At 45.9% G+C, this 18,223-nt stretch overlaps 1 protein-coding gene across 1 annotated transcript in view; it reads right to left on the reverse strand.

Moving 5' to 3' along the window:
- LOC144146262 (endothelin-converting enzyme 1-like) overlaps positions 1-18,223 on the reverse strand; it is a 54,419-nt gene that overhangs the window by 35,213 nt on the left and 983 nt on the right. The window contains exons 3-7 of the mRNA XM_077678223.1: positions 16,246-16,329; positions 10,389-10,594; positions 6,842-7,006; positions 3,803-3,874; positions 2,961-3,103 (exon numbers count right to left, since the gene is read on the reverse strand). Of these exons, the coding sequence (XP_077534349.1) occupies positions 2,961-3,103; positions 3,803-3,874; positions 6,842-7,006; positions 10,389-10,594; positions 16,246-16,329 (670 nt within the window). The remainder of the gene's footprint in view (positions 1-2,960; positions 3,104-3,802; positions 3,875-6,841; positions 7,007-10,388; positions 10,595-16,245; positions 16,330-18,223) is intronic.

The following is an 18,223-nucleotide window of genomic DNA, read 5'->3' on the forward strand; positions in this document are numbered from 1 at the left end:
GATTGCAGTAGGGCGTTTGATCGTATCGTTTGAATGCAAACGTGCAGTTAACTCAATGATAACTGTGTTTTTATGTTCCTCCATCGCGTGTCACACTTCGCAGGCTCACTCATGAGTGCACTCACACACCGCTAACTCCCCACTCCGAATTGAGGGGTGAAAGTGCTTTGCCATCGTTTCGGGCTCACGAGTACGAGCCCTATACTCACCACTCGCGGTGAGCCCCACTCACCACTCGCGAATGTGAGCACCTCTCATTGGTCACCACTCGCGAGTGGTAAGCCCCTCTCACCGCTCGGGCCTCTCGTCACTCGCGAATAGTGAGTGCATCCGCGTGATGTGCAAGCACTCATTACGGTGAGCGCCACTTCAGCGCTCGCACTCGCTGTTGGCTAGCCGTCGCAGGAGCCGCTCGCTCACTGGTGGTTGCCGCTTGCCCTATCCGCTCGTACACTGGCCACTTGTTAACGGCGCGGTTGCATTTAACTTCGGGGTTTTGTCGTCACTGCAATCCTGTTATGGGGCACCGTGAAATTAACTCCCCGGTTGTGTGTTGATTTAGGAATACGATTTGGATGGACGCCTGACGCGTAATGCACTGATACTTTCCCCTGTCATGACTCACGGAGGGACTGCACGGCACACTCGTGGCGAATGTTTTTCGGCTCTTACCGTTTTTTGCCGGAATTGGTGTCGGTAATGTCGTCGCAAAAAAGCGGATTGCGTCACTGCTGGCATTGTGTAGCGCGAATTTCGAAAGTTAGTATTTATTGCATCTTGTGGGACCTCATTTTTCGCAGTGGCATTCTTTTAACGTTGCGTTTTGCAACTTCAAAAGCTGTACATCCTGAAAAACTCGTAACCTTACAAAGAAAGGACATTTGATGAATACTTGCTATTTAGAAAAAAAAAAAGCTAAAATAGCTCACGTCAGTTGCACAATTTTATCATGCCCATCTCTCGAGAAATTATACAAAAAATGAGATGCTTCGGTGGTTATATTCCAAGCAGTGAAAGAAAACTATACCGACTAAAAAGTCAGCATGCCCGCCCACAATTACTTCCTTATTGGCTGCGAACGGGGGTATGCGCTGGCCGGACGCCTTACTTTGCTGCGAATATGCACCTGCGTGGCTACTCCATTGGCTGATACGCGTCGTGTGGCCGCAAACACCGGTGTGCGGCGGCCTTACTTTAGGTCTTGAGCCCAACGAGGTCACCTAGTCCGTAGCGTGACGTGCAGTGAGATTCACATAGTTTGTAAAGTCTTTAAGTTCACCGGTAAGGTTACTTAGCGTTAGGTAGTAGTAGCAGTAGTAGTAGTAGTAATCTTTATTTTGTAAAAGGGGAGGCGAAAGGGGGAGAGATCAAGAGTGCGACGCAAATTCTACGACCTCAGAAGGCATTGGGCCAGCCATGGCCTTACTAAGCACCGCAAACTGCTCTGCAGGTTCCGAGCAGAACAAGGCTTCCTCCCAGTACTCTAAGGAGATTTTACAGTGATTTTTGTTCCAAGTAATTGGACAATTCCAAACTGTATGGAATGAATCGGCTTTTTGGTGATGTTTGCAGTCTTCATTATACTTTTCTGGAGATATAAGCGATAGTCTGGATTAGCGTAAGTAGGTTTTCGTATGTATTTTAAAGCAAAACTTTACTTAGTTGAGCTGATTCTCGTCGTTTCCATCAATTTGACCATCATTTGACCGCAGCTGCGTCATAGCCTTGGCAACGCATCACGTGACTCGGCGCGCAAAGCTCCGCCGCCGCAACGTGCCCTAGCTTCTGCCGCCACCGCCGGCTTGGCGCATGCGCTCTGAGAAGCCGGGTCACCGCCTGACCACGTGACTTGCCACGCACCTGGGTAAGAAGAGCGCTGCGCTCGCCTAGTCAGTGTGAGCTTGGCCACGGATGAGAGCGAGGCCTGGCCGTCTTCTCTGAGCGTTGCGCGGGGCGGAGGCTTTGAGCCGTCATCGGCAGACCGCGGCTGATCACCTCGCGGATATCGTCCGGCGAGTTGCTTCACTGGAGCGTGTCTACCTAAGCATAATCACAGCCATGTCTACAGACCGACCTAGGCACAGCCGTCATACTTGGCTTAATGATGAGTGTATACCTAACCATAATAGTTTCAGCCAAATCAAAAACTAACCAAGTGAAACACAGGCTCAACCAGGCTAAACCAAGCTTTCGCTTTGCATATCCAGGGCTAAGCCGCAGCCATTTTTCTGAAATTTCTCGTTTCTTCAGCGATTGGGTTGTTGGCATTGATCTTCATGTGGGTTTACATTGTTCCAGAGCAGCTTTAGAATGGCACGAAAGGGCCCTAGGGTGAAGACGACGAGGATCTGATCCCGCCTGGGCGGCGGAAGCACCCGACCAACCAGCCTGCTCGCCAGCCAGTATTTTAGCCTGAAATCTTGCGTATATTGTACATATAGTAAAAACCCCTTATCTTTATGATGTTACTTAGTATGTGCCCTGACAGTAAGCAGGGATGGCGTAAAGCTGTTTGGGGTTGAATCTAGGCCTAACAACGTACCTTATCAAATGGATTGGCCAATGATGGCTCTGAGGTACAGCACTCGCCTCGTATTTAAGAGGTACCGGGTTCAAATTCGCGTACAACCAAGCACCCACCAGTTTATTTAATGGGTACAGGCGCACCTAGTCTAGCGCGGACCCTATTGCGGACCTCTGGCCGACCGTGGTCCCTCGTCGAGCGCGGACCCTGACGACGGATGCCGCAAAAGGTTCGAATCCGATTCACCAATTCTCATCTGGCTGTGGCGTCAGCCCTCCGCCTATAATTCTTGCATACGCTCTGGAGGTGATTGGCCAGTAAGGCTGTCACCTATAACACGAGGAAGGAGTTTTAGGCGTCTCTATTACTTATGTGAGTTCGACCCGCGCCAATATGGGAAAGAGATTACAAGTGGAGGGAGGATGATGTGGCTTACTTTTCCACTTCCCCGCAAGCCATGAGCAGTTTACGAACTTTTGCTATGTCCGTCACCCACAGCTGGTCAGTGTCATAAACTTTCTTGTCGGCGGGCTCGAAGGTGTTTTTCAGCACTCGGAAGACGTCGACCTGAGATCGCCTCTGGGGGGAATAAAGTGCGACACAGGCCGGTTACGAAAAAAAAAAAAAAAAAACTACTTCTGCTGACACTGAGTTTCTGTACCGTACGTTTGACGTTTTAATGTGCGGCGGTAAGCGTTCAAACTGCCTAAAGCGGCTGTATCACAGGCCTTGATAGGCATAGCGGCTGCTGTGAGGGCCAATGGAGAGAGCGGTAGCTCAACAGGATGCACAGAAAATAGTAGTCAGGAGTTAAGGTTAGCGTATACATTTATGTGGCCCGACCTCTTGGCGTTTGTGCGGCGTATTGCCTCCGTCACCTTTACAGTTTTGCAGTAGTTTCGGAGAACGGATGCGCCAAGTACCTCGGCGTCGCGCTTGCCGGTATGATCAACAGCGTAAGCGACGCCAGTCTCAACGTTTGTCTGTTGACCCTGAAGCACAATTTTCGCTGCGCACAAATTTCGTATTAGGCAATATAGTAATCGTCAGCTTTTTTTTTTTTTTTGCTCTACAATGCATTTCAAAGGTGTTGTCGGTGTTTCTGGTGCATGTTTTTTTCGTTCGTATCTTTACATTTTGTTTACACTTTGCTGTGTAAGGTTGCACACCAGGCCTTGCGTTTCACAGTCTATGTTTTGTGAGCTTTGTTTAGGTCGTACTTCCTGGCTTCATTTAGGATCCTGGCTCACAAACATGGCGCTGTAAAAACGGGCTCACCATTTCCTGGTCGGCTGCGAACTCCCCCACAGTGGTGAGATTGACCTGATTCGTGGAAGGCGTTCTAAGTATCTGAAAGTAAACAAAAAGGAGAATACTCTCGAATTAAACGACTTTGTACACGAGAATTCTCTTATCGGTGAAGGTTCACTTGTCGCGACTCTCCACTCGTAAAGTCGTGGTATGTGTGTACGAAAATGAAAAATTCGGGACACACAATGAGCTGAATCTCTCATTTGGATGCGATAGAGAGCCCAGGAAGAGTTCATGTGTTCTTACTGTAGCTTGTAACTCACAATGCGACTTCGTTTGGGGAGCTTTGTAAGGTTAAAAGAGTAAACCCAGTTCCACCATTGTGAAATCTGCTGAAACAGCGTAGCTCTGGTTTGTCTTTATAAATATTCTTTTTAGCTTCAGCTCCGTTCTTGTGCGTAATGTTGCAGTCGTCTTAGGGGCTAATAGTCACATAATTCCGTTTCAGAACAGTTACAACCATTTTCTGTAACCATACTCCCTCCTTATAAGGCCGTATATTGACAGCAAACAGTAATTGTTCAACCTAAACAACTTCGCTGTGAACTATGACAAGTAAATGAAACTCGGCATAATGGTAGAGTCCTCTTACCACCGAATTCTCAGATATTTTTTTTGGAATGTTTTTGATAAAACAAGAGTTTTTTTGTAAACATAATCCATGCGCAGATGGCCATGCTTCGCTGCACAACAGGCACTGTTGGAAGGCCAGCTTACAAAGAACAAGCTTACACCTATTTTTAAATTTGGCTTCACCTCGCAACACAAATGCATTGCTAAGAAGAAGTTTTAGTGCTTCAGCAATTAAGCGACCGTTCCTGTAGTTTCACGGTACCGCCGTCCCTCGTTGTAACCGAGCGAACGAAGGGGACACCGAAGACAAACAAGATAGAGCAAGCAGGGGAGTGGAGTTGGAAAGTATGGCGAAAGTGGGAGGGGGAGGGCGGTACGCGGACACGGCGCGAGTCATTCTCTCCTGCGGAAACGCGCTACGAGATAACTGAGAGAACGAAGAGGCCAGCCAAGATAGCAGGAGCAGGGAAGCGGAGGATGAAAGTGTGGCGAAAGGCGCGAAACATGGTCCCTCGCGGCAACACGCTACGAGACAACGCCCGACTACATCGCGCGCTTTCGTGCGTTCGCTGACGCCGAGATCCCTTAGTGAGGCGCAGCAGGTATGCACCGTCACCCAGATGACTGCAGTTCGCCCAGGGCGCAAATTTCGCATTAGGGAGTATCATAATCACCAGAGAAACTACTTTTGGAACGTCCAACATGGAACGTCCAACGCACATCACGGGCTTAGCACTGACAAGTATCGCCATTCCGTGGAGGCCGACGTAACCAGTGACGGCGCACTCACATGGTTGCCTGTGCATGGATGCCTCGCCAGTGAGTACAACCTATAAAATGCATATTTTGGATTTTTCAGATCATTGCTGTTCATTTTTTTATTTTTGTTTCTTATTATTGGTTTTTCAAAATTCTGTTCGACCATGCAATTATCTCATTCACGTTATTATGACCATTATAGGTGGAACTACCTCCGAATCTGCATTTTTGTGGAAACGCAGAGCATAACGCGGAGTGTCGCCTTTTTCGCTATTTTTTATTTCGTAATTTGAACGTTCTTTCGCAGACCCGTTTCGTTTATTCTTCGGTTTTTGGGGTAGATTTATAAAATGCAAGTTTTTGATTTTGTCAGACCGTTTTTGTTGAATTCTTATTTTTATAATTTTCTTATTTCTTGGTTTTTCAGAACGCTGGTGGACCAGTTATCACTCCATTTATGCTACAATAACGATTAAAAGTGAAACTTCAAATCTGCAGTTTTGAGGAAATGCAGGGCGTTACACGGTCCCGGTTGTGAGGGTAATTGGCAAATAGTGCTACACATTAAAAAGGCAGGCAAGAGGCTGGAAACGGGAGTTTGAAAGGGAACACCAGTTTGAGCAAAAGGACGATATATGATGCCTAATCGTTTATGCAAGACGCGAGAACGGCACGTGCTTTGACCCGGAGCGGGTAACTCAACCCTACATCGGCTTCTCCTTTCGACCTCAATAAGTGCAGTTATTTTACAGCCAGTGACCAACGAGCTGCATCATCGCATTCGTAATGTCCTCAGCGACCCCTATCTGGATCGGTGGTCTATAGGGGAACTTTTGGTGAGGGGAGGAATTCCTCGAGGAATCTAGGCTTAACCAGTAACAGACTGCCGCTGCATCTTCCGCCACTGCGGCCCGCAATGTTGGGTCTTCAATCCCGTCCCCGCTAACCTCTTTTCCTCACACAGTGGTTTTAAGTGCAGATCACTTTAGGGGCTCGCCTTGCCGTCGTAGCTCGCTCGCTGGGATAAGTAGAGCCACACGGCGTTCCGTCGTAGCGGCTGTCGTCACGGCGTAACCCAGAGGCTTAACCGGCAGCGCCCGCGTTCATTTAGTTAACAACGCTCGTTGGGTTGGTTCTTACGATAGTAAACGAAGAAAAGTAGCAGTGCGACGCCGGCATGCGCGGGAGGAAAAGCAAGCACAAAAAGAACAGAACTCCCGCTGGTGTCGTTTCAGGTAGGAGGGGGGGGGGGGGGGGCGATCACTGCGAAGGCGAGAAATTTGATTTGCTTTGGGTGGTAGCAGTGAGCAGATAACGGCGCCAACGTCCATTATGGCGAATGACTGCTCTGCACTTCCAACAGCTTTCACGTTGAGTGGAACGGCTTTATTTTTTACCCTCCTTTCCCAAGTTAAAGCTCTACGACTAGCAACACGTCACAAAACAGGGTGAGGTAAGCAAATGAGGGAACTGGCCGCGCGCATTCTCGTTTTTCGGCAGCTTCGGCGAATACAACGACGCTACTTGCATCCTTGCCGCATTAGACTCTGCCTCGCTCTAGAATGTAAGCGTGATTGTCATCGTGAAAGGCACGCGGCTTCGTACGATGCTGGTAAAAGCCCGGTCACGCCCGACGGGGCCAAGCTGAGCTTATTGTGAGAAAGGTAGACTCACCTCACTGAGTTGTTTTTCGAAGTCCACCATTTGCTGTACAGCGGAGGTTAACTGCTCCCCAGCCAAGGATGTGATATTGAGTATGTTGGACACAGTCGTAATGTAGGACAGGTATTCGGGATTGTTGAAATGTTTGGAGTTCGTGGCCAGCCCACCCGGCTTGATCTGGAAAGAATGTTCCACAGTGTTGGCTGTTGCAAAGAAGATTTCGGCTGCTCGCGCACAAGCCGCTATCACTGTCATCGATCCCGTTGCCGGTGGATAGAAAATAAGGGTCATTGTTTATGGTAATGGTAACGGTGAGAAATTAAATAAATTTATAGTTAAGAAGTTGATGTATCGTCCCGACCCTGGGAAAGTGGATGACTTGCCAAGTTGTTGCAACGCCCTATGTTATGTGATAGGTTGATGCAATACTTTATTGCTTTCGAGTAATGGCAGCGACAATCACTTTGTTTGCAAGACCACACACGACCTGTACCGTGTGAGTGGTTGATTGCAGTGCTTTGTAGCACATCAATCTAAGCTTTCCCAAGAAAAAAGACAAGAGCAAGCCCTGGTCGTGTTTGGCAGTGTCAACAATAAAGTCAGCGTCGTTAATCACTGGTATGTCTCATTCTTATTTCCTGGTGTCGATGTCTGTTTTCGATTTTCTAGGTGTGATGTAGATTGCGCAGGTTATTATCCAGTAAATGGTGTTTACCCCACAGACATCCGCACATTCAATGGCGTTGGTTTCTGCCTCCAGTATCAGTGAGTATGTTGGTCACAAAAAGTTTTGTGTGAGTTTTGGGACCGTGTTTTCGCATGAACTAGTTCATACCATTTTCATATTTCCATTACGTAGTCAACCAGCGCGTCAGATTCAGAGGGTGTAAAAACTGCTTACAAATCGGTAGAGTAAGTACCGTGGTATGAGCTAGCATAGTTGCTACAGGGAGAACAGTAACAGCAAGAAGCGGTATACCCAAGGACAAGGGGTGGAGTGAGCTGTATGTGTTATACATGCTGTACTGAAAAAGATGCAGGAATGAGGGAAGAGGAAAAAAGGGCGAGGAGTATGTCTAAATCCAAAACGTGAGAATTTTTTAAGTTAGTACAGCACAGGTTTCAAATGTTTCTCCGGCTGTTCTTTCGTTCGATTTAGCTGTTGTATTCAAGCGAAGGTAAATAAGAGATGGACAACAGTGGACGTTTTCTCAATGTTATAATTTTAGTAAGAGAACAGCTGTCCCATTCTATAACTACTGGTGAGCTGAAAACGGCACGACGCCCATAAAGATGAGGATGATGATAATGACATCGCCACGTGTGAAAACATAGCTTGTAAACATTTGACAGTTGTCTATTTTTTTTCGTGATCAATAGCTTTGCCTGTACTGAACAGGGGATCTTACATATCTGTTTTGTGAGGATTAGGTGCTAGCGAACATTAACGTCGGGAACGATATCGTGGATGACAGTGACAGTTGCGTAAATAAGAGACGCCTGCCAGCCATACATTACGTTTCCAAGTCACTGCAGGTCGGGCACTTCGGTGTGATGCAGAGCTTTAATTAAACGTTGTAGTAGGCTCCCTTCCCCCCTAAACCGACCTGACGAATACTAAACCATCCTCAGTTAAGAAACAAAAATGCGTAAAACGGACCTACGGGACCATTTTCGCAAAAACATTTCCATTCCTTCTTAAAGAAAGTTGAGGGAAGTGCGAAAGCTTTCTCACATCAAATCTGCGTCGAAAACTTCGCTAAAAGTGTGTCCAACATTTGCTGAAAGTGCGTCCAATCTATCGTCAAACCTTCAAAGACCCAGCGACGATTTTTGCGCACTAAGCAAACGCAGCTGCGAACGATTTAAATGGGTGCCCATACGTGGTTTATGAGATAGAGGTATTCTGTTACTCTTCTTCATGATCGATGCGTGTATTGTCTCATCTAGAACCGTTACTTTTTCGCGATTTTCGAGTAGCCATTTTGACACAATGGAAGCCAGGTTTCACGCACGCGCCTTGTTACCAGAGATCTTATCAGATCTTTTCGGTCGACCAGCTGGTCTATGGGAAAACGCATTAGTTAACTAAGAAATCTTTCGTTCTAATAGTAAAATTTGGGAAATAAAAATCAGCTGAAATTGGGGCAAATGTCTACTGATGCGTAGCATTCTTATGCCGCGTGTCTAGAGTGTGAGTTCTTTACAGCCAAATATGGCGATGAGTAGCGAAAGGCGTTGGAATATTTTGTTCCTTTGAAGTTTCATTTTGTTTTTTCAATAATGATGAAGTGCCTTTGCTTCGCTAATTATTTTGTTTTCCCGAAGATGCAAGGCGTACTGGAGAGTTGGTCCGTTTACGTTATTTGTTTTCGGGTTTCCAATTCTCTTTTTCGGATTTTTTTGTTTAGTATTCGTTTATTTTGGGGGGGATATGTGTGAATAAAATGCATATATTTGATCTTGTCAGGTCCTTTTTGGGAACATTTTATTATTCTATTTGTATTTTTTTTTGTTTTTAGAAATTGTGTTCGACCAATTATCTCCATTTACGCTATTATAACGAATAAAGATGCTACTTGTGCTAAATATGTATTTTTGTGGAAATGCGGGGCGGTACACGGCTCGCCATGTTCACTATTTTTTTGTATTTTTAACGTTTGGTTACAGACTTTTTCGTTATTCTTCGGTTTTGGGGGGAGATGTATAAATGGATATTTTTGATTTTGTCAGATCATTATCGGGAAAATTTTATTTTCTCTTTTTTATTTCTTGGGTTTCCAAAATTTTGCCCTACCAATTATCTTCATGTACGCTATTCTAGCAATTCAAAATATTACTTCCACTAAATCTGCCTTTTTGCGGAAATGCAGCACGTTACACGGTCGTGGTTTTGGGTGTGACTCGGCGAAGAATGCTACGCATAAAAAGGGTCCATCGGCCCACCCCACCCTTACCATGAAAGAGTCAATCACGTGGCGACGGTTGCAGGCGAACACTTTTCCAAGCCCTGTTTCCCTCAAGCCTTGCTATCCAGACCTTTACTCAAACCTCTGCACCTTGTGTATCAGCGGAGCATAAGCATACCTGCAGAACATGTTATGGTCCTGCTTTGAGCTACAAAAAAAAAAAAAGTCGGACTATAGCAGCAGGGGTGATATGATTACACTTAGCTAATACAACCTTAGGACTATGGAACAATGGGAGACTGTTCTGCTCAGCTCCACACCGGAGCCACAACTCAACCCACAGCAGTCCGGATTGCCGAGGGAAAGAGGGAGACAGTCCAAGCGACATCTACCCTTCAGAACCCATTTCGCACGTCAAATAAAGTAATCTCTCTCTCTCTCTCTCTCTCTCTCTCTCTCTGGGAGCATAACCTTAGATGTGTTTGAAGCCGCGACGCTGCATGCAATGCCACGGAAACCGGGCAGCGAGCTTGTTCGGTGGTGTTCAAAGGTAACCCATAGATGGCGCTAGATGTAACTGGAACTGCCCGGCCGGCACTGACTTGGAAACGGATTGTCTCTCTGTCAACAGGGGCACCTGTTTAGCTTACGTGGATGGTGTTATTGTTTCCGGCCTCGTTGGGCCGCACGCCGATGTCGATAACGGGCGCGTAGTCGAAGGTGGCGATTATCTTCCCCAGCAGGTCGCTCCACAGGGGAATGACCATGTCTCCCGGTCCGGTGGGCCAATTTTCGACGCCCAGGCTCGTTACAATCTCGTTCCAGGCGTCTTCGTCATCCTTGTTCTCATCGTCGGCTGGTGAAAAGTGCAAACATGCAAGATAGGGCAACCCGAAGCAAATGCAGCTTTCGTTAGTTTCTTGAGGCATTTTTGAGAATGATAGTATTTGGTGCCCACATGCCTCGAAGAAAATTGGGTCCTGCGGCCATGCGCAGGGATGCTCGAACGTCGCGCCAATCTCAAAGTCTTACGATCGTCATAATGAGCGTTCTGTAATAACCGGAAGATGATAGGAACCTCCCTAACGTGATAAACCGAATGATGATGTTTATCCCGACCCCATCACTCACGCAAGTCGCGCATGTGAAGCGGTTCATCACTAACGTGAAGAGCAGAATGAGGAGCTAGATTTACGTCCCCTCGTTTTGTGAGCGATCGTGGATATTGCGGATAGTACGCTCCTACCCAATGTAGGGTGCGACTGAAGAAGCATTTGCAATTGAATTGACGACGAATTACAGCCATGGAGGGCTTCAGTACGTGAGGCATGCTAAGGCTAGTCACCCCTTCCCCGAGCTGTTAATTTCACCGTCACGGAAAACTTACGGATTAACCTTTGGATCGCAACGAAGGGGACATCGGCCATTTGACTTTTCAGTTTGTATATGGTGCGTATCCTACATTTGGCTGTCCAAATGAGTGTGATTCAGTTTGTTATGCCTGTATGATATGACGGCACATTGCTCAGGAATTAGGCATGGTACAGCCTGTGATATGCTGAAATACCCAAACCCCAACCTCAACGGAGTGGGAGATTTGCACAGCGATAGCCCTTATCCAGATCTCTCAACTTTGCCCCCTCAAGCGACATTGCAGAAGATCGTAAACTTTGCCCCCTTAAGCGACAGTGCAGAAGATCCTATGGTGTTTTTTTTATTATATCGCTTCGCAAGGAATACCGCTATTCCACTTTTATCATTTTTCTCCGCGTTGGCGACATTCTTTCAGTGACGCGCATAGAACTTCAACAACGCGCGTAGAACTTCAAATTTTATATTGAAACATAGTTCCGCATGGCCCCAATATTGGAGCAGCGAGAAATAAGTGAAGTCGTTCTTCGCTGGAATTTCTGCTCCCGAACGGTAAACGAAACTTCACTACTTGTCCACGCTCGAAACACAAGATCTCAAGATATGTGGGCATTAAATATTATTTTGTTTCCACGTGTAAATTATTAATTTTTACTTCGTAACTTATTTCAAGCCCACTGCGGGTTGTAGAGAAAGCACTGAAGGACTGTGGCACTAGGTATCTTTTCTTCAGCCGCCTTATCAGCGTGACACGCTTAAAGTGACTATTTGGTCATGTTGGCTTAATATTACCTGGTAACGACAGCGCAGCTGGCACACGGACAAAAAGGGAGACGACTGGACACGCACGCACGCTGGGACCAACGCTTTATTGAAAAGGGATACACACACATATACAGGGTGTCCCAGCTATCACGCACCAAAATTTAAAAACGAGTAATGGCGTAAGTCGAAGAAAACCTAGTGCATAATGTTTGCAGTACTGTGGAGAAGCGGATAGTTACTTTTTTCGTTAATGAGACTTAACTAATTAATTGTAATTAATTATCTAACTCGAGAAGTACTCGAGAACTCGAGAAAATGTCAATGAGGCACTTGTAGGTACCCACGAGGGGCATCATCTGCGGTATTTGCAGCGAAGAACTAATTGCGTACTCATTTATTCTGACTGATGAAGAAAACCCGCAAAATATGAAAAATAGAACGTGACGGCGCTTCCGCGCGCATTGTAAAGCAGAGTCCCCAAATTTAGCTGATTGAAAGCAACTGCTTCGCCTGTCACCCGCCCGAAGAGAGAGCGCATCACCTTGACAATGGCGTGCATCGAAGGAGCAGCAACAGCAAGATTCGCGGGGCGCGTGTGCAGATAAGGCACAAACTTGGTCGCGATTTCTTCTTTCTTTCTTTTGCTTATTTCATTCTGGCTAACTCAGAGGAAGCCTGTTTGAGGGCATTGCTTTATGATGCGCGCGGAGGCGCCGTCACGTGGTATTTTTTATATTTCTTGGGTTGTCTTCATCAGTCAGAATAAATGAGTACGCTATTAGTTCGTCGCTGAAAATACCGCAGTTAGATGCCCCTCGTGGGTACCTACAAGTGCCTCATTGACATTTTCTCGAGTTCTCGAGTACTTCTCGAGTTAGATAATTAATTGCAATTAATTAGTTAAGCCTCATTAACTAAAAAAATGCTGCCCGCTTCTCCTCAGTACTGAAAACATTATCCACTAGGTTTTCTCCGACTTACGCCATCACTCTTTTTTTAAATCTTGGTGCATTATAGCGGGACACCCTGTATATGCGCAGTAGCCATACTATACTGTTTGTTCACCAATGGTGCCTGTGTAGGAAGCTTCATTCCTTCTCAGACAGGGCTATGGACGGTGAGCTTACACATGTCTGCCACAACCTGTTAATTACTTCTGCCTCAATAATCCCCCGCGTCATACAGTCAGAGCATCTTTTCAACAGAACTGCTCTATCAAAGAAATATACACATCCGCACGTGGAGCAGTGTTGTGCTAGGAACCCAATCGGGCACGTTTCTTTCGACTGCCTTATTGCCATGTCTTTCTTAAGCATGCTCCCTTAACCTATCATATAAACATCTTCCGGTTTGCCCAACGTAAAACTTGTTAAGCGAAGCGGAATTTTGTACGCAACCCCTTCTTCCACTTCGCGGTAACAAGGTTTACGTTGGGCAAACCTGAAGATGTTTAAATGATTGGTTTAAATGATAGACCAGCTCTGGTTAAAATATGCCCTGACTTTGTGAGACGGGGGATTATTGAGGCAGAACTAACTAACAGATTGGGGCGGGAATGTGTCAGCTCACCGTCCGTAGCCAAGTCTAGAAAGGAATTAAACTTCATACGCACGCGCCGTTGATTAAAAAGCAGTATAGTGTGGCTACTGCGAATATATATGTATGTGTATCTCCTGTCAGTAAAGTGCTGGTCCGAGCGCTAGTGTTTGTACAGCCGTCTCCCTTTCTGTCCGCGCGCCAGCTGCGCTGTCGTCACCTGATCTTTACGTGCCCAGAGTTTTCCCGTACCACAACGAAACGTCAGATAAACTGTGTAGTGTTTGACTGACCGGTTTTTTAAAGCGAAGCTTTCTATGCCTGACTGATGGCGAATGCCGCGTCAAAAACGCAATGCAGGAAGGCAGTGCGTTCTCTATCTATGATGACTGAAACAGGGATGCCCCTTGAGCCCAATACTGTTCATGCTTTACATGGCAGGGTTAGCAAAGAAACTGGAAGAAAGTCAAGTAGGGTTAAGCCTAACCCACATGCTGCAAGGCGAAGTGGTACAACAGCATATTCCGGGAATGTTTACGCAGACGGCATTGTTCTTTTGGCTGATAACCAAACCGATATGCAGCGGCTAATAAATATTAGCGGCCAGGAAGCCACCGACCTCGGGTTAAATTTCAGTGCAGAAAAATAAGGAATAATGGTTTTCAATGACGCTACCACTGACGTAGGGTCTATCCAGCAAGGCGAATTACCTAGAGTGAAGGAATATAAATATTTGGGACTGTGGATAAACGAAGGGGATAACTACTTAAGAACTCACGAGGCGCAACTTAAGGTTAAGGGAAAGCGAAACGCCGCTATAATGAAGCATAGAGCTTTGTGGGGGTATAAGAAATCAGAAGTAGTAAGAGGAATGTGGAAAGGAGTAATGGTTCCGGGCCTCACGTTTGCGAATGCTGTGCTCTGCTTAAAATCAGACGTTCTATGAGGCCTTGAAGTAAACCAGAGAACGGTAGGACGTTTGGCCTTAGGCGCGCATGGAAAAACAACTAACGAAGCAGTTCAGGGAGATATAGGCTGGGCGTCGTTTGAAGTTAGAGAAGCACAGAGTAAAATATGCTTTTAAATGAGGTTGAGGGCCATGGATCAACGAAGGTGGGCAGCAAAGGTTTTTAGATGCCTATACTTGAAAAGCGTGGACACGCAGTGGTTAAGAAAGACTAGAAGGCTAACGATGAAATACGGAAAGAACAGTGGAGAATCCAAAACAGCCAAGGTAACCAAAAAAGAGGCAAGGCAGATTGAAACGAATAAATGGAGGGAAAAAATGGAAGCTAAAATTGACCATCAGAAAGGAAAATTTCTACGATAATTCCCAGGGCAGTGTTTTTGCTTTTTGAGGCTAGAGCAGGTTGCCTGCGAACTAAGAGTTTTGTGGGGAAATATTCACAAAATGATAGGGTATGCGTGGTCTGCGGAAAAGAAACAGAAACTACTCGGCACATAGTGTTAGAATGTGATGGTATCCATCCAAATCTACATGAAGGGAATATTGGGCTTCCAGAAGCCCTAGGCTTTAAGGGTATCACAGAGGAAGTTAACTTCAAGGCTGTCGAGGGGACGAAAAGAAGATTAGAATGCTGGTGGACGAAAATCAGAGAGGGGAATATTGCCTAGGACAGTTACCACCTGTAACAGGAAAAAAATGTATTTCGTGCCTAATAAGCTTTAGTGCTGCCCTAAGCAGCGCTAGTATTAAACCAAGAGTGTAAAACATGGTTATATTAGTCCTTTTTGGTAAGATGACATGTCATCACCCCGCTTCAAAGGGAAAACCAATAGCAATCATCATCATCATCATCGATGATGTTCGTGTGTCAAGTGAAAGAAAAAAAAAAGAAAAAAAAAACGCTTCCCGTGGTCGGAATCGAAGCTTGGCCCGTTGAGTTACGAATCCGACGCCTATGTGTTCGCACCATTCCGACACGACCGAAGCTGCTTGGATTTGGAGAGCGGTCCATGAACGTGCAAATTTAGACGCAGAAATCATGCACACCTCCGTCTGACGACGAGGACGATGGTCGAATGAGAAGCTCTTTATTTCGCAAAATTAAACGGCGAAGCATCCATGTCAGAGCCTCTGCGATCAAAAGTTCGAACAGTCTGCGAGTGAAAGTCCAAACTCAGACGACAACCAAGGAATTCCTCACGCGAAAGCTTCGCGTTCAACCGCCGCCACCGTTGACCATTGCATCCTTTTTTTTTTGTGAGCGGGCATGTAGTCAGCCTTCAGTACGCTGTAAGCTACGCGCATCTTTCTAAACCGCATCTTTAGTTCCGCTGCACCCTTTTTATCTGCTCGCCTGTTGCGGAGAGTTTTTCTTGCTGTTCGTATTTTTCAAACGTTGCTTCATTACGGCTCCATCTCCTTAATTTCCGTTATTTTTTTGCGAATCGTTCCTGCGCATATTCGCACATTTTGTCTCGCACATTTCGAATCAGTGTTTGGCACACCCTCGCATAGGGGAGAAGTCCAAGTTAGGAAGCTAGCGTAAGGTGATAAGAATATCTCCCTTCATCGCGGCAAGACAAAACCGTCGGGAACCTTTCTGAAGAAAATGCGCGAAAAACTTCGAAGGCATCGGCATTTTTACCTGTTGCTGGTGGTAACGAAAAAGCACGCACTTCGCTACTCAGCCGTTTCTTTACAAATTAAGTGCGCGGGCATCCGCAGGCGTCAAGAGTCGTTTAAGCAACGTTCTAGCTTAGTCGTTACGGGGGCATCCGCGTCGTTGCTACTGATGGTCGGCTGCTCTGGTGGTCTACGACAAGCCAATTAGCGACATAATTAAAAGCTGTCTTTACGACCCCACTTACCTGCGCCGAGCATGCAGGCCGTGTGAGCTTTAAAAAGCAGCTCTTCCGAGGCACTTGTCGGGTTGAAGGACATAGCGAGTTTTTCTGAAAGGAACGATCGCATGCAGTGTGTTGTTATTGTTACGAAAAACCGCCAGGTCGACACCCACTCACACCCGCACAAATAGATAAATATATATATATATATATATTTATATATATATATATATATATATATATATATATATATATATATATATATATATATATATATATATATATATATAGAGAGAGAGAGAGAGAGAGAGAGAGAGAGATTGATTGATTGATTGATTGATTGATTTCAAAACCATTGGAGAAACCAAGCATCACACACTTAGCAACCGACTTTAAGTCAAACCGAGAGCGGTAACAACGTAAATCGTACCGTATTTACCGACTTTATACAATTAATAAAGGTATAAAAAGACACCAGGCGTACTTGCAGCTACCAAAACATTGTCATCTACATAAACATGTCTGTCGCACTGTAAATATAGCGGGAACGGGACCATCAAAATCACCATGTAAGTGCGAGATTTTGTTAAATAGCATATCCTTTTTTACTTCCTTTCAATTCCCCCTTTTCGTCCTATTGTTTCTTTTTCTTTTATCGTATTTGAAATATTGTGTTATAAGTTTGGTATTGCCTTCAAGCTCCTCTTTCACATTTCAATTTTACACCCTGAAACTTGTTATTTGTACTAATAAGCCTGTGTCTGATGCGAACGTCCTTTGACCTTCTTTTAGCTGCTCCCCCAAATTTTTCTCCTAAAAACGACATACCGGGAACTCCAAATATTGAACACTTGTGGGTTCACCCACCGGTACTCATTGACGCATTCTTGGAAACCGGTAACACACTCAACTTGCTTTTTCCGTTCGCACCTTCTATTTTTTCCCCTATAAAGGAGGGAAGCGGGACTTCTAAGTACTACAGGGGCTAGCGGGGAGGAACAGGTTTTGCCATAGTATATGATGTAGGCCTGACAGCAAAAAGAAAAGTCTGTACGCACGTACATTAGCATAAGGCGTCGTGTATTGCGATGACACCACACTCTATTTTAAGGAGGAATGGGATTGTGGCCCCACCCGTCACTCCTCCGATTACTCTCCTCTGATTAGTTTCCTCTGATTATTTCGAGCGCATCGCGGTTCAGTTTCGGAAAAGAGACACGGGTGGACGAGAAAAATTACGAGCCTGTGTTCACATGAAATTGTCACAATAACACCAGTTAAACGGGAGTCTGCCATGGGCTAGCATTCTTTTTCCACTAATACTGTACGGTGTGGCCTGTCACCAGAGGTATCTTGTTAAAACTTTCGAAAACGACCGAACGACAGACCCCCTGCCTTGCGCAGCATATACTATCTGAGTACCTACGAGCTAGAGTGAAATTTCGTTGATGCGTTTTTCAGGGGAACCGGAAAATAGAACGTATTATACGGAAATTGTATCACCCAAAGAGGTTAAAAACGGGAGGAAAATATGCATACTCTGTCAGCAGCTCACGTATATTGAGCAACGTTGAAGTTGCTGGTCAATTCGTGCGGCACGTTCTTCTTTTCAACGTCCAGGGCTATATTCTTCTGCAACGTAAAAAGGAGGCTAGCGTGTTTTGTACGACAATTCGTGTCGAGCCTTAAATCGGTGAATCCAGCCGCCGGACGCTTGGAAGTCTTCAGTGTGCAAGAAGAGCGCGGATATGTCAACTTTTTCACGTAGAACTGCCCCTTCGACGTTGAATCCTGCCGCTCTAACTTCCTCGAACCATGCAAGCAGGACGTCTTCCGGTGCGAGCATGCTACGTTTTGCAAGATGGCGCAGTGTATCACCTGACGTATCATCACTGGACGGAGCGGCCACGCCTGGCAGCGATGTTTTCGCCTCAAAACCAGCACTACCGCTGCCCCAGCGGCTCCTCAACGTACAGAGCGTGCCTTGTTGGAAAGCGGTTTG

Source organism: Haemaphysalis longicornis, unplaced genomic scaffold (assembly GCF_048455015.1).
Source record: "Haemaphysalis longicornis isolate Haplotype H1 unplaced genomic scaffold, Haemaphysalis longicornis Haplotype H1 scaffold_7, whole genome shotgun sequence".
Taxonomy (NCBI): domain Eukaryota; kingdom Metazoa; phylum Arthropoda; class Arachnida; order Ixodida; family Ixodidae; genus Haemaphysalis; species Haemaphysalis longicornis.